The 13,850-nt window shown below is 41.8% G+C and overlaps 1 protein-coding gene across 1 annotated transcript in view; it reads right to left on the bottom strand.

Annotated features, from left to right (window-relative positions):
• The window catches only part of cpe (carboxypeptidase E), a 106,623-nt gene extending 94,769 nt beyond the window's left edge, over positions 1-11,854 (bottom strand). Inside the window, exon 1 of the mRNA XM_048543517.2 lies at positions 11,450-11,854. Within this exon, the coding sequence (XP_048399474.1) occupies positions 11,450-11,717 (268 nt within the window). The 5' untranslated portion in view covers positions 11,718-11,854. The remainder of the gene's footprint in view (positions 1-11,449) is intronic.
• Between the last annotated feature and the right edge of the window lie 1,996 nt (positions 11,855-13,850).

The following is a 13,850-nucleotide window of genomic DNA, read 5'->3' as shown; positions in this document are numbered from 1 at the left end:
GATTATTTGATTCAGAATTTCCATTGCCTAACCTTGCTCCATGAGACAACGGTCTTCATTTTACACGTACAGGAAGTGAGTTCGCAGCCACGATTCAAAGTAAAGTGATTTCAGTGACACAGATAAAAAATTTAATATTATCACTTATTATAAGCAACATTAAAATAACATATAATCCAATTTCACATGATTACATTTCCCTTCACATGACACTCAAATCAGTACCCACCATCAGGCTCAAAATGGGGAGAACCTCAATAACTGCTGTCTTGTCAACTGTAAATTATTAAAGACAAACTGAGGGAAATAGTGGAACATGGCAGTAATTCTGATGAAAGACAGCATAATATAACAGCACTGGCATCTACCCTACAATGTGGAAAATTGCCCAGGTATGTTCTGCACATAAACAGCAGGACAAATCCAACCCGACCAATTTCTGCCCCATCAGTCTCCTCGCGATCATCAGTAAAGTGATGGAAGGTGTCATCAACAGTGCTATCAAACAGCACCAGCTCAGAAATAACCTGCTCAGTGACGCCAGTTTGGGTTCTGCCAGGGACACTCAGCTCCCGATTTCATTACAGCCGAGGTTCAAACACGGACAAAAGAGCTAAATTCCAGAGGTGAGGTGAGAGTGACAGCCCTTGACATCAGGGCTGCATTCACCTGAGTGTGGCATCAAGGAGCCCAAACAAATATGGAATCAATGAGAATCAGGGGAAATTCTCCTGGCTGATTGGAGTCACACCTGGCACAAAAGATGATGTTTGTCATTGTTGGAGGTCAGTCATCTCAGCTCGAAGGCCTCTCTGCAGGAGTTCCTCATGGTGATGTCCTAGGCCCAACCATCTTCAGCTGCTTCCTCAATAACCTTCCCTCCATCATAAGGTTTGAACTGGGGATGGTTGCCAATGATTGGGCAATGTTCAGCACCATTTGTGATTCTTCAGATACTGAAGCAATCCATGTTCAAATGCAACAACATCTGAACAATATCCAGGCTTGGGTTGAAAAGTGTTAAGTAACGTTCGCACCACATAAATGCCAAGCAATGACCATCTCCAAAAAGAGACAATCTAACCCTTGAAATTCATTAGTGTTACCAACACAGAATCTTCCACTATCAACATCCTGGGGATTACCATTGACCAGAACCCCAAATGGATGCACCACACGAACACAGTGGCTACAAGAGCAGGTTAGAGGCTTGAAATACTGCAGCAAGTAACTCATTTCCTGACTCCCCACAGTCTTCCCATCATCTACAGGGCACACGTCAGGAGTGTGATGGAATACTCCCTACTTTGCTGGTTGGGTGCAGCTCCAACAACACTCAAGATATCTACGATAAAGCAGCTTGCTTGACTGGAACCACATCCAGAAACATTCATTCCCTCCACCACCAATGCTCAATAGCAGCACTGCATACTATATACAAGATGCATTACAGAAATTCACCGTATATCCTTAGATAGCACCTTCCAAGCCCATGACTACTGCCATCTAGAAAGACATAGGCAACCGGTACATGGGAACACCACACCTTTAAAAGTTCCCCTCAAAGCACTCACTATCCTGACTTAGAAATATATCACCATTCCTTCACTGTCACTGGGTCACAATCCTGGAATTCCCTCCTTAACGGCATTGTGCGGTCTACCTACACCACGTGTTTAAGAAGGCAGCTCAGCACCACTTTCACAAAGGAAGCTAGGGACAGGCAATAAATGCTGGCAAGCCAGTGATGCCCATGCCCCACAAGTGAATTTTTAAAAAGGCAAAATGTGAAAAAAGAAGAACTTAATACAATATTGTTTGATTTAAACAAACCAGCTGACTTATACAACTGGCATAAAATACAGACCAAGAGGAGCAGTTTTCCAAATGCTAGAAAGAGAAGGACAATGTACATTTTAATGCATTTTTCACAAAATATGACATTCATAACCAATGAAGTGCTTTCGAATTACAACCACTGTAGTAATGTAAGGAACTAAATACGTTTAGCCGCATTGCTCTGGAACACTGTGCTCCTATAAATTTTCTAGCAAGTAAATTCCCTACATATGTAAACATAAAATGTAGTCTTATGTCCAAATCCTAATAAAATGCATGCGAAACAATTTTTGTTTACTAATGAAAGTGACAACTTCCTGCTACGTTATTTGGAATTAATTTTATTGATACGTAACTACATAGCAACAAAACTATAAGCTATGAATTCCTTAATTGTAAGGAGTAAAAATCACGTCCAAAGATGTGCAGGTTAGGGGGATTGGTCATGCTAAACTGCCCCGTGGTGTCCAGGGTTGTGCAGGCTAGGTGGGTTAACAAGGGAAATGCAGGGTTACAGGGATAGGATAGAGGAGTGGCTCTGGAATGGATGCTCTTCAGAGGGGCAGTGTAGACTCGATGGGCCAAATGGTCTGCTTCCACATTGCAGTGATTCAAGAATTCTACGTCCCAAACATTGCTAAAACAAAATAGTAGCTTACATATGATGCCAAAGAATCAATGGCACAAATTTGCATCGACATAGCTCATTGAGAAATAAAAACCAGTATATACAGATGAATTAACTGGAAACACGAGCAGAACTATCCTTTACACACACACATACACACTCTACCACACACAAAATAAATATTAAAATCTCAATTTTACATGGATTGTGGGAAATTATATGCTAAGGAATACAGATTATAGAAGAGTTAAAAGTTCCTCATCAGTGTACTAATGTTATGGCCTATGAATGATTAAGTTAATATTAGTGACTAAAATAGAATCTACGCTGATACTTCAAGGCAAGAATATCACAATGCTATTGAATGCTCTTTTTCAGATCAAGCATTAATCCAAGACCTCATCTGATGCTTGCAGGATGTAAAAGATTCTGTGGACAGAGAAGCTTTGGAGAAAATGCCAAAAAATTTACAAGCATGAATCCAGGAATGAAAGATCGCAGTTACGCAGTTGCTTGATGAGATTGACCAGTTTTCTTAGCTACAATCTCTGACCAGACTGCCAAATTTATGTTACAATCTGTCTTGGGAACAATGCCTTTATCCTTAAAGTAGACAAAATGTGAGATCAAGGAGATTTACTAAGAGAATGAAGCTCCAAGATTCCATGGATTTTATCAACAATTTACTATACAAGGTTAAAACAGCAATACAATTTGCCATACATGTAAGAATTATTTTCATCAGAAAACCGACATGTAGAAAATATAAGTAACAGGTTGTTATCAAACACCTCACAGTGCACATCAAATAGCAAATATGAACAAGAAAGATTCCAGGTTCCACTTCAATTGACACATACACTAATAATGTGGTGGATCATCCAATGTCATTAATTTCACAAGGGATCACAATTCTTCCCTTCTGCTAATGTGACCTCACAAATTCCTCTCCTCTGAAGAGAAACTCATTCTCCTTAATGACTTCTTTAATGCCTGGATTCTTCATGGCCGGCCACTTCTTTTCTGGTTGACTACTACTTTCCTGGTCCATGTTCTCCCGGACTCTGAAACTGCACTCCAGTATTCTTTCACGTGCATTCCAGCTCTATACTGACAGAGCTTTTTGTAGTTTCTTCTCATCCGTCAGCCCCTACTAAGCTCCAAGCTTGTTCAGTTTAATCAAGAAAGTACCATTTGTGAGCTTTTCAACTCACAGGCTCCTAAATGCACTGGAGTGTTAATGCTTTTAAGTTTCTTCCAAACCCCTTATGGCTTCAACAGAGCCAAAAACTTCGGCACTTTCTCCCAAGAATTCCAAGCATTGCCACCTATGCTTAGCTGTCTACTTTTCCTTAGTTTTGATTATGCAGACCAATCAACCTGCAGTTGACTCCTCATTAAAGCTCCTACACAATTTTTTGCAGTTTAACTTCCTTTGCAACAGTCCAGTTAACTGCATCACACCTAACATGGAAACAGTAAGAATTGTCAGAGATAACACAATGTAGAGATGGAGGAACATAGCAGACCAGATACAAAGTTTGCTTCTCTCTCTATCTCTGCCAGCCTCTTTCTCGCTTTTTCACAACTGCTCTGTAACCTTTGAATTCCTCCTCAGTGACACCTCAAACTGCCCCAAGTGGCCAATCGCAAACATTCCAACGAACCCTTCCCCTTTCGCTGGGCAAAATTGAATGTTAATTTTGAACAACAGTTGGAACTGACTGTTTCATAAATCTTACCAGCCATAGATCGCTGGGTTGGTCAGCATGACAAATTAGGGCACAAATCAAGGATATCATCACATCCTGGGGAAGACAAAACTGACAGTTTGGTTTTGACAGGTTGGATATAGAGGAAATATTTCCACTTGGAAAAGAATTCAAAATTAGGGACTTAAGATAGTACCAATTAAATGGGGAAGAATGAAGAAAGGTTTTTTTTCTGCAGTTGTTAGAATATAGAATTCGCTACCACAGGAAAAGATGAAGGTAAATAATTTAGGTTACTTTAGAGGAAAATATTCAAGTACATGAGAGGTAGCAAGATATACAGAAAGGCCAAGTTGAAGTAGATGGAATGGGACGAGTTACATTATGTATAAACCTAAGTACAGACATCTTGGGTCGAATGGTGCATTTGTGTACTGAGTAATCCATATAATGGGGCTATTTAAAAAATAGCGAAGAATTCTTCAGTATCCTTTAGTCAACATTTCTCCCCCCAATTACACCATTAAAATGCCAATTCACAGCATGGCCACCAGTTGAAAATAAAATAAATGAATCGCAAAGTTCATTCAATCGTCTCATTTCTCAGATAGTAACGAGGCCACCTACAGCCTCCAACAGTGAGAATCAGAAGCTTTCCAGCAGCCAAGCTGTAGCTATTGTTCCCTAACAGCACTAGCTGAGGTCAGAAATCACATGGCCAGGTTATAATCCACCAGGTTTATTTGAAAACACAAGCTTTCGGGGCCTCCACATCCACATCATCAGCACTAGCTGAAGCAAGACTACCCTAATCCTTATTTGTTGTAAACTGTTTAGAGTTATTGTCGAGGCTTTTGCTGCTGAAGTTTGTGAAGTGTTGTTGGCAAAGTGCAATTGGTCACGTGGAGTCTGAAATGGCTATAATCTTCAGAAATACTGAGTCTATGTCCAGAGTGAGGAAACTGCTGTTAATGGAAGCGAAGCTTCAAAATGCTTCTTGCTCTGTCCAACAGCACATGATAAAAATAGAGTCCAGGGGGCCCCAGGAGGGAGTGGCTGGGCCATTCTTTTGTCAGGTTGTTGGGAAACACAGCTTACCCCACCCCCAAAAAAACTTTGAATCTCTCTTGGACACACTCAGTAGTGATTCCTTGGAGTGTTCCAAACAATTAAATCTCCACTTTGAGGGACCAGTTGGTTTAGTAGCCTTGCAGGTCAAAGAGTCATATAGTCGTACAGCACAGAGACAGACCCCTCAGTCCGAACAGTCCATACCTGCCTGCTCCTGGTCTATATCCTTCCAAACCTTCCCTATTCATGTACTTATCCAAGCACTGTAATTGTACCCACATCCACCACTTCCTCAGGAAGTTCATTCTACATGTGCAAAAAATTTGACCTTCACATCTTTTTTAAAGCTCTCTCCTGCCACCTTAAAAACATGTCCCCTTGTCTTGAAATGCCCCCATCCTAGGGAAAAGACAACTACCATCAACTCTATCTATACCCCTTATTATTTTATAAACTTCTGTCAGGTCGCCTCACAGCTTTTCATTCCTTCTGAAGATGTCTTTCACTTATATTGCTCTTTAAAATCAATGAAAAATTTGCATAACAAAATTAAAAAATGACACACACCTTGATAGTACATGCTTTATACTTCTTAAGTCAATGCTGAAAGCCTGAGGGAAGCTAACTCACCAATCTTGCTACATTTTGTGAGAGTCTGTCTATCCTCAGTAAAGTGACAAGTGTTCTAAGGGACCTTTCTTCTCTCCTTTTCGAAAAACTCTTGTTTTTTGCGATTCAACTCTGGGACAATGCACGCTACATACTAGCTAACACTTCTAACAGGAGGATTAATGTGTGACTCATTTCATATTTGCTTTGGCTGCTTTGCTTGGTTTCATCGAACGGTATATGTATTGGGGAAAAGGGTGGGGGGGTGCGGTATTGCAACAAATTAATTACAGAGGTTCTTAAATGGTAGTGACAGAATTATTTTGCACAAGCAGCAAATGGCTCACGACACCTGAGATATTTTGCTTAAGATGCAAATGTGTGGATTAGAAATTGGCATTTTTACAACCTCAGTTTCAGATTTGCAAATCATTATTTAAGTTTTGACAGTACCTTGCATCGAGAGTAAATGCTTGCTAATAACTAACTATATAAAGTAAGTAGAACAGTACAGCACAAGAGCTGGTCCTTCAGCCCACCATTTCTGTGCTGACTATGATGCCACTCTAAAGTAATCCCAACTGTCTGCATTTGTTATCCCTGTATTCCCTGCCTATTCATGTGTCTGTTCAAATGCCTTTTGAACATTGTTATCGTAAGTGCTTCTACCACCTCCACTGACAGCACATTCCAGGCTACCACACTGTGTGAAAATCTTACCTCACACATCTCCTTTAAACTTTCTTCCTCTCATTTTCAATCTATGCCTCCCTAATATTTGACATTTTCACCATGGGAAAAAGACTTTTTACTACTCAACCTATTCATGCCTCTCATAATTTTATATACTATCAGGTCATACCTCAGCCTCCAATATTCTAGCAAAAGCAATCCAAATTTGTCCAACCTCTCCTTATAGCTGATATAGTCCAATCCGGCCACATCTGGTCAACCTCTTTTGCATCCTCCCCAAAGCCTCCATATCCTTCCCACAGTGTGGCAACCAGAACTGGACATTGTACCTGAAATGTGGCTAACTAAAGTTTTATACAACTGCAATGTGACTCGCCAACGTTTGTACTCAACACCCTGACCAATGAAGGCAAGAATGCCATATACCTTCTCTACCGCCTTATCCACTTGATTGCGACTTTCCCGGCCTTACTGACATGTACCCCAGATCACTCTGTGCATCAATGCTCACAAGGGTCCTGCCGTTTACTGTATACTTTCTCTTGCATTTGACCTCCCAAAATGTACTTTTTGAACAATACAATGGTCCTTCACAGAAGCATTATAAAACAAGTATAATATCAACTTACGTGAGAAGGTATTAGATTTGATGGCCAGAAGTTCGGTCATAGAAATAGGTGTTAAGGAGTGCCTTAAAGGAGGAACGCAAGGTAGAAAGGTGGAGAGGGACAGGAAATGAAATTCCAAAGTTTACAGCTGAGGCAAATAGACATATATATGGTAGGCTAAGTGATTAAAATCTGTGAAGCTTAAGAACACAGAATTAAATGAGCACAAGTACTGTATGTTGTAAATAAGTCAACAGTTAGCAATATGCACAAGAAAAACTGCTCTCAAAGGAGATGCTGTACTGGCCTAAGTTTAGTCATTCATAGTTGATTACTGATCACTTGTTAAACAACAAACAACTGTCTGTCAGTGATTTACACACCTGCAGTACTTCGCTGGTTCTCTAACTTAGTTTCTGGCCCTTTACCTTTCAACAAACATTTCAGGTACCACTTAGAAAGAATATCTGGCAGCACATGGGTGTGTGCATTATGTAGGAAGCATTAATCAACCGCTGCCAGCACATAAGACTTTTTTGGGAATGGGTAATGGTATCAACCAGCAAGATGCAGTTAGCTTTGTGAATGCTCAAAATTTTCATACAACTTAAGAAAATCTCCATACATCAATACAAACACTGAGAAACCTGAAATGTGACCTGCTCAGCTTTCAGCAGCAATGCAGTTGAAAATATTCCTCAATCTGTATCATTCCCATGAATCAGATATCTGCTCCCACTACTCATTTATTGGGCACCAAACAGCATGCAGAATCAAGGCTACATGTGTTTCTACTCAGGCAGCTATTAAAATGAATTATATCTAAAAGGTTACACTCCTTTTTTGTTAAAGAAAAGGTGTCTTTTCTTTCCAGTTTCAAGGAACTTTATGCACAGCTACTGCTTTATATGCACACCATTAAGATTTTGTAACCACCATAATCATTTGGAATTAAGGTAACGTAAATATATTAATTAATTAAATACAATAATTAAAACAGGATTCTAGGAAACTGCAGGAGAGGTCATAAGGTAGTGGTGTTGTCACTGGAATAGTAATCCAGAGACTCAGGCTAATATCTAGGGGACATGGGTTTCAAAGCCACGATAGCCGGTGGCGAAATCTGAATTAAATGAATAAATGTGGAATTAAAAACTAGTTTAACGGTGACCGCGGACTAATAGTTGCCACATGTCAGGCTAAACCTGGACATCGTCCAGTGTTTTGCTGTATAAGGTCACAGACTGTTTCATTATCTGAATCGCAAATGGTGCTGAACATTGTGTAGTCATCAGCAAACATCCCACATCTGACTTTATATGGACAGAAGGTCATTGATAAAGCAGCTGAAAATGGCTGGACCCAGGTCACTGCCCAAAGGAGCTCCTGCAGTTATGCCCTTGGGCTGAGGTGATTGATTTTTTCCCACATTCACACCATCTTCTTTTGTGAAGGTGTGAATCCAACCAGTGGAGGGTTTTTCCTTTGATTTCCAAAGACTTCACTTTTGCTAGTCTTTTATGCTATTACTTGTTTGAATGTCACCATGATGTCAAGGTCACTTGCATTTCACCTTTGGAGTTCAGTTCTATTGTCCACATTTGGAGCAGGGCCTCCTCCTGAAGTCCACAGCATCACAGATGTTAGCTTCAGCCAACTCGATTCATTTCACATCATAGCAAGAAATTGCTGAAGGTACTGGATCTTGTAAAGGTTTTGGGCCTTGACAATATCCTGGCAGTAGAATTAAAAGTTTTGAGCTCCAGAACTAGTTATGCTCCTAACTGAATTGTTCCAGTACAATACAACACGACCATCAACACAGAATGTGGAAAATTATCTAAGTGTGCCCTGTCCACAAAATACAGGACAAATGCAACCTAACCAATTATCATATTACAGTCTTTGACCAAACATTCATGCCACATAAATGCCAGACAATGTTGAATTCCAACAAAACAGCATCCAACCATTGCCCTTGCATATTCTAGAGTCTTAAAGACATACAACACAGAAACAGACCCTTCAGTCCAACTCGTCCATGCTGACCAAGTATAGCAATTGAATCCCTCACTGTCAGCTTTCACGAACTTACCATAGACTAGAAAGTGAGCTGGACCAGCCGTATAAATGCAGTGACTGCAAGAGCAGGACAGAGGCTGAGAATTCCACAGTTAGTAACTCTCCCACTGACTGCTCAAAGTCTGTCTACAAGTCACAAGTTACGACTGTGATCGAATATTCTTCACTTGCTTGGGGGGAGTGCAGTTCCAACCAAACTCGAGAAGAGCATCACTATCCAGGCCAAATCCTACTGCATCTCATATCTTCAACAGTGACTCGTTCCACCACCAATGCACAGTGACAGCCATTTACCATCCACAAGTTATACTGCAACAACTCATCAGGCTCCATAGACAGCACCTTCCAAACCCATGACCGCAAACATACAAAAGGTCAGCAGCCAATACATGGGAATACCACCAACTGCAAGTCCTATTCTACGTCATACACTATTCTGACTTAGAACAATGTTGTCATTTATTTAGTCAATGGGTCTAAACCCTGGAATTCCTTCACTAACAATACTGCTGAACCCCAAGGATTGCAGATTTCAAGTAGAGAACTCAATATCTTGTCAGGGCATTTTAGTGATAGGCTTCAAAAGCTGGCTAGCCAGGGAAGACCACATCCCCGAATGAATTTTAAAAATCCAAAAATAATTAACCTTCAACTTTTACAGTTAAAAATTACACCAGGAGGCAAATCTTCCATCCTTTTCTACCCTCTGTGCTCCACCCCACCATAACATGAACAGTGCTTTGGGTAAATCAATCAAGTTAGTATGATCTATTCCCAAATAACCTGAAATTCTAGCATATAATTTTTATATTAATCCCTTAGCCCTCCATTCAAAATAGTTTAATGGCCCAAAGAGATAATGGCTTTCACTTTTTTGTGGGCGAAGCTATTTGGAACATTTAGAAACAATATAGAGAGTAATAGTCATGAGGACGGGAACCTTTTTGCAAAATTGAATCTGAAATAATTATTTTCCACTGTTGCTTCCTCGGTGAACAGCCTGCATCTTTTAAAACTAGTTTATAGCGTCCCCAATGTGTCCGGTACGTACTGTGACCAGGTCGAAGGGGATGCCGTGTCACTCAATGCCGCTACGTTCAGGGCGTTCTCACGTTGGCTGCTTTTTTTCTCTCTCTCATCCCAGCTTAATGCGGAGAATGTGATCATTTAAACAAGGAAGCAGGCATCCCACTTTATTTGAAATGTGCTGACACATTTCTAAATAAATGCACATCTCTTTTGACTTTGGAAATGATCTTTTTCAAGTGGAGACAAAGCAATCTCCATGACAACTGCAGCCCCTGGTCACATTTTGGCACTTCTCGTGCGAAATGTGCTGGCTCGATTCTGATGGAGCAGTTTAGCCAAACATCAGATAACAATCCACATGCCTTCATAACCTGGAAGTGGCTGAACCTACGATGATGCAGAAAGCTCCCTCCCATGACGTGACTCAAAGAAGAAGACATTTTTGTTATAGATTTAAAAGCCATCTCAGCATAGCTACATCTGTGCAATGCAACAGCAGTGCAAGCAGCGGGGAGTTAATATAAACGTTAGCAAGGTTTAATTTGAAAATGAAAGGATAGCCCAGATGAGCTATTGAAGGTCGTTATTCGTTTGCATTTAACTTCTGAGAGGGGGGGGTGAATCTAAAGATGCAGAGGTCCATTCAATAAAACCAGGACTGTCTTCATTTTTTAAAAAAGGCTGGAAAAGTCAAAGGAAAAATGGTGTTTATCTGATTGAAAAATGCAGGTTGCTCTGCGAAGACCGCAGGGCAGATGACAGAAAGAACCCCCTCCTCCCATCCATCCCACCCCCTCCCGAAAAACCCAGCTCAAATCCCATCCCCTGACCAACCTACAACATCCGTCAATGCCTAGGATGACTTCAGGACGCTATGATTAAACACACCTTAGTTCCCAGACGAGAAGCTGCACAGAACCAGCACTGAGCAAGGAAGGATGTTAACACACACATCTTCAGCATATTGCAAGCACACTGCACAAACATTTAAACCCAGTGATTAATGCATGAAGAAAGGCCAGTAAAATGGGGGGGGGGGGGGAGGAAAAATGACAAAAAAAATTAAGGGACAAAATTTGGATTCATTCATTCCCTATTTCCAACATTCAAGTGTTTCAATTTCCCTTTCATGCTGGCTAAGCTGATTTCGGATGGCATTATTCTGCGCTGTCATTTACCTGGTTCGTGCTTTCCGGGATTGTCGGTCAGTTCAATGACCAGCAGCTCCCGGTCCTCGAAGCTCTTGCCGATCGTGTAGATGCGGCTGATGCTGGGGCACTGCAGCCAGACACCGACCAGCGCTTCACGCAGCTCCGGGTACCGGTGATACTCGAAGGGGATCCCGTCGGAAGCTGCTGCTCGAGGAACGGCAGGCACCGCTGCCCTGGCCCAGGCTACCGCTCTCCACAGAGCCGAGCAGGTCAGCAGAAATCGCCACAGGGTCATTGTCCGAAGCGGGTTCGGCTGGACAGCAGCTAGAACCGAGCGGGAGGTCAAGGTAAAACGGGGCAGATTCCAGCTGCTCTCTCCTCTTCCCCAGCAGCAGTGAACTGGTGACAGGCCGGCACAGGAGGAGGAGGAGCTGGATGGCTGCGGACACACACACACACACACACACACACTTTAAAAGGGCAGCGTCAAAGGGAAAAGAGATCATTTCATTCTGAATGCACATTTCTTTTAAAATCTATTCACTGGACACACACTGCCAATCCCCAACTGTCCTGTTAAGAGTCAATCATATTGCTCTGGGTCAGGAGTTACATGTGGGTCAGACTAGCTAAGGACTGCAAATCTCCTTTGCTAAAGGATGCGAGCGAACTCGATGTCTTCCCACCCACCCATCAACAATTGACAATGATTACATTGTTAGACTCATAATTCAAGGTTTTTATTGAATTCAAACTCCACTATCTGCCACCGCGGGAATTCGAACCCCATTCCCCAGAAAATAGGTCTCAGTATTAATAGTGTAGCGGTTTAATAGTGTAGTGGTCATGAAAGAGGGGGGAGTGATAACACCAAATAATAATGCAGAACCCCCAGGCTAGGAGATTCATAGAGCAACTCGACAATGGCAAACAGGGACTGCAACTGGATCCCTCACTGTCAACTTCCTGCAGGCTTACCATAGACTAGAAAGTGATCTGGTCCAGCCATATAAATACAGTGTCTGCAAGAGCTGGACAGAAGCTGAAAATTCCACGGTGAGTAACCCATTTGCTGACTGCTCAAAGCCTGGCCACTATTTGCAAGGCCCGAGTCAGGTTTGTGATGGAATATTCTCCACTTGCTTAGAGAAGTGCAGTCCCAACCACAGTCAATACGCTCGTCACTATCCAGAACAAATTCCACCTCATCTAATAATGAGTCAATTTCCAGAATGGCAGGACTATCATATGTTGAAAGATTGGAGCGACTGGGCTTGTATACACTTGAGTTTAGAAGGATGAGGGGGGATCTGATTGAGGCTTATAAGATTATTAAGGGATTGGACACTGGAGGCAGGAAGCATGTTTCCGCTGATGGGTGAGCCCAGAACCAGAGGACACAGTTTAAAAATAAGGGGTAGGCCATTTAGAACAGAGTTGAGGAGAAACTTCTTCACCCAGAGAGTGGTGGATATATGGAATTCTCTGCCTCAGAAGGCAGTGGAGGCCAACTCTCTGGATACTTACAAGAAAGAGATGGATAGAGCTCTTAAAGATAGTGGAATCAAGGGTTATTGGGGATAAGGCAGGAACAGGATACTGATTGTGGATGATCAGCCATGATCATAATGAATGGTGGTGCTGGCTTGAAGGGCCGAAAGGCCTACTCCAGCACCTATTGCCTATTGCCTATTGAACTGGAGATTTGGGTTGAAATCCCACCGTGGCATGTGGTGAAAATTGAATGGAGTCAATTAAGAGTTAGCTTGAGGGGAACCATCTTTATAAATCTGACTCTGAGAGCTCTTATTGCACTGGGATTGTGTCCCTACCTCTGTGCCATAGCACCCAGTTCAAGTCCTACTTGCTCCAGAGGTTGTCATAACATCCCCGAACAGGTTGAACAAAAATATCCATAAATGTGACTCCTGGTCACAGCCATTTGGAATTAACTTCTGGCACATCCCATGAACAAATCAAACAAATGCCGGGATGTTATTGGCTGTCAACTGGAGCTAGTACCTTGAGATATTTATTCTACCATTCCACATTTACCATACAATCTTGTCAACTAGTTTTCATCTCAGCGAGGAAGGTCGTGTTAGAGTTGGTCATTCTGAATTTATACAAACAATTTAGAGATGGTTGTTGAGAGCAATATCTCTAAATTTGTAGATGATACTAAGCTAGGGTGAATGGTGAATTGTGGAGATGATGCTGAGCGAATTCAGAAGGACATTGACAGGTTGGCCAAATGGGCAGACACCTGGCAGATGAATTTCAAAGCAGAGAAATGTGAGGCAATACAGTTTGGTAAAAGAATAGTGGAGAAACAATGTAGGCTCAATGGTACAACTTTGAGTGGAGTACAGAAGTAGAGGGACCTCGAGGTTCCCAAACATGATTTTTTAAAGATGGCCAGGCTAGG

Source organism: Stegostoma tigrinum, chromosome 1, assembly GCF_030684315.1.
Source record: "Stegostoma tigrinum isolate sSteTig4 chromosome 1, sSteTig4.hap1, whole genome shotgun sequence".
In the NCBI taxonomy this organism is placed as follows: domain Eukaryota; kingdom Metazoa; phylum Chordata; class Chondrichthyes; order Orectolobiformes; family Stegostomatidae; genus Stegostoma; species Stegostoma tigrinum.
Note: the sequence above shows the minus strand (reverse complement) of the source record. Positions and strands in the feature narration are given on the sequence as shown.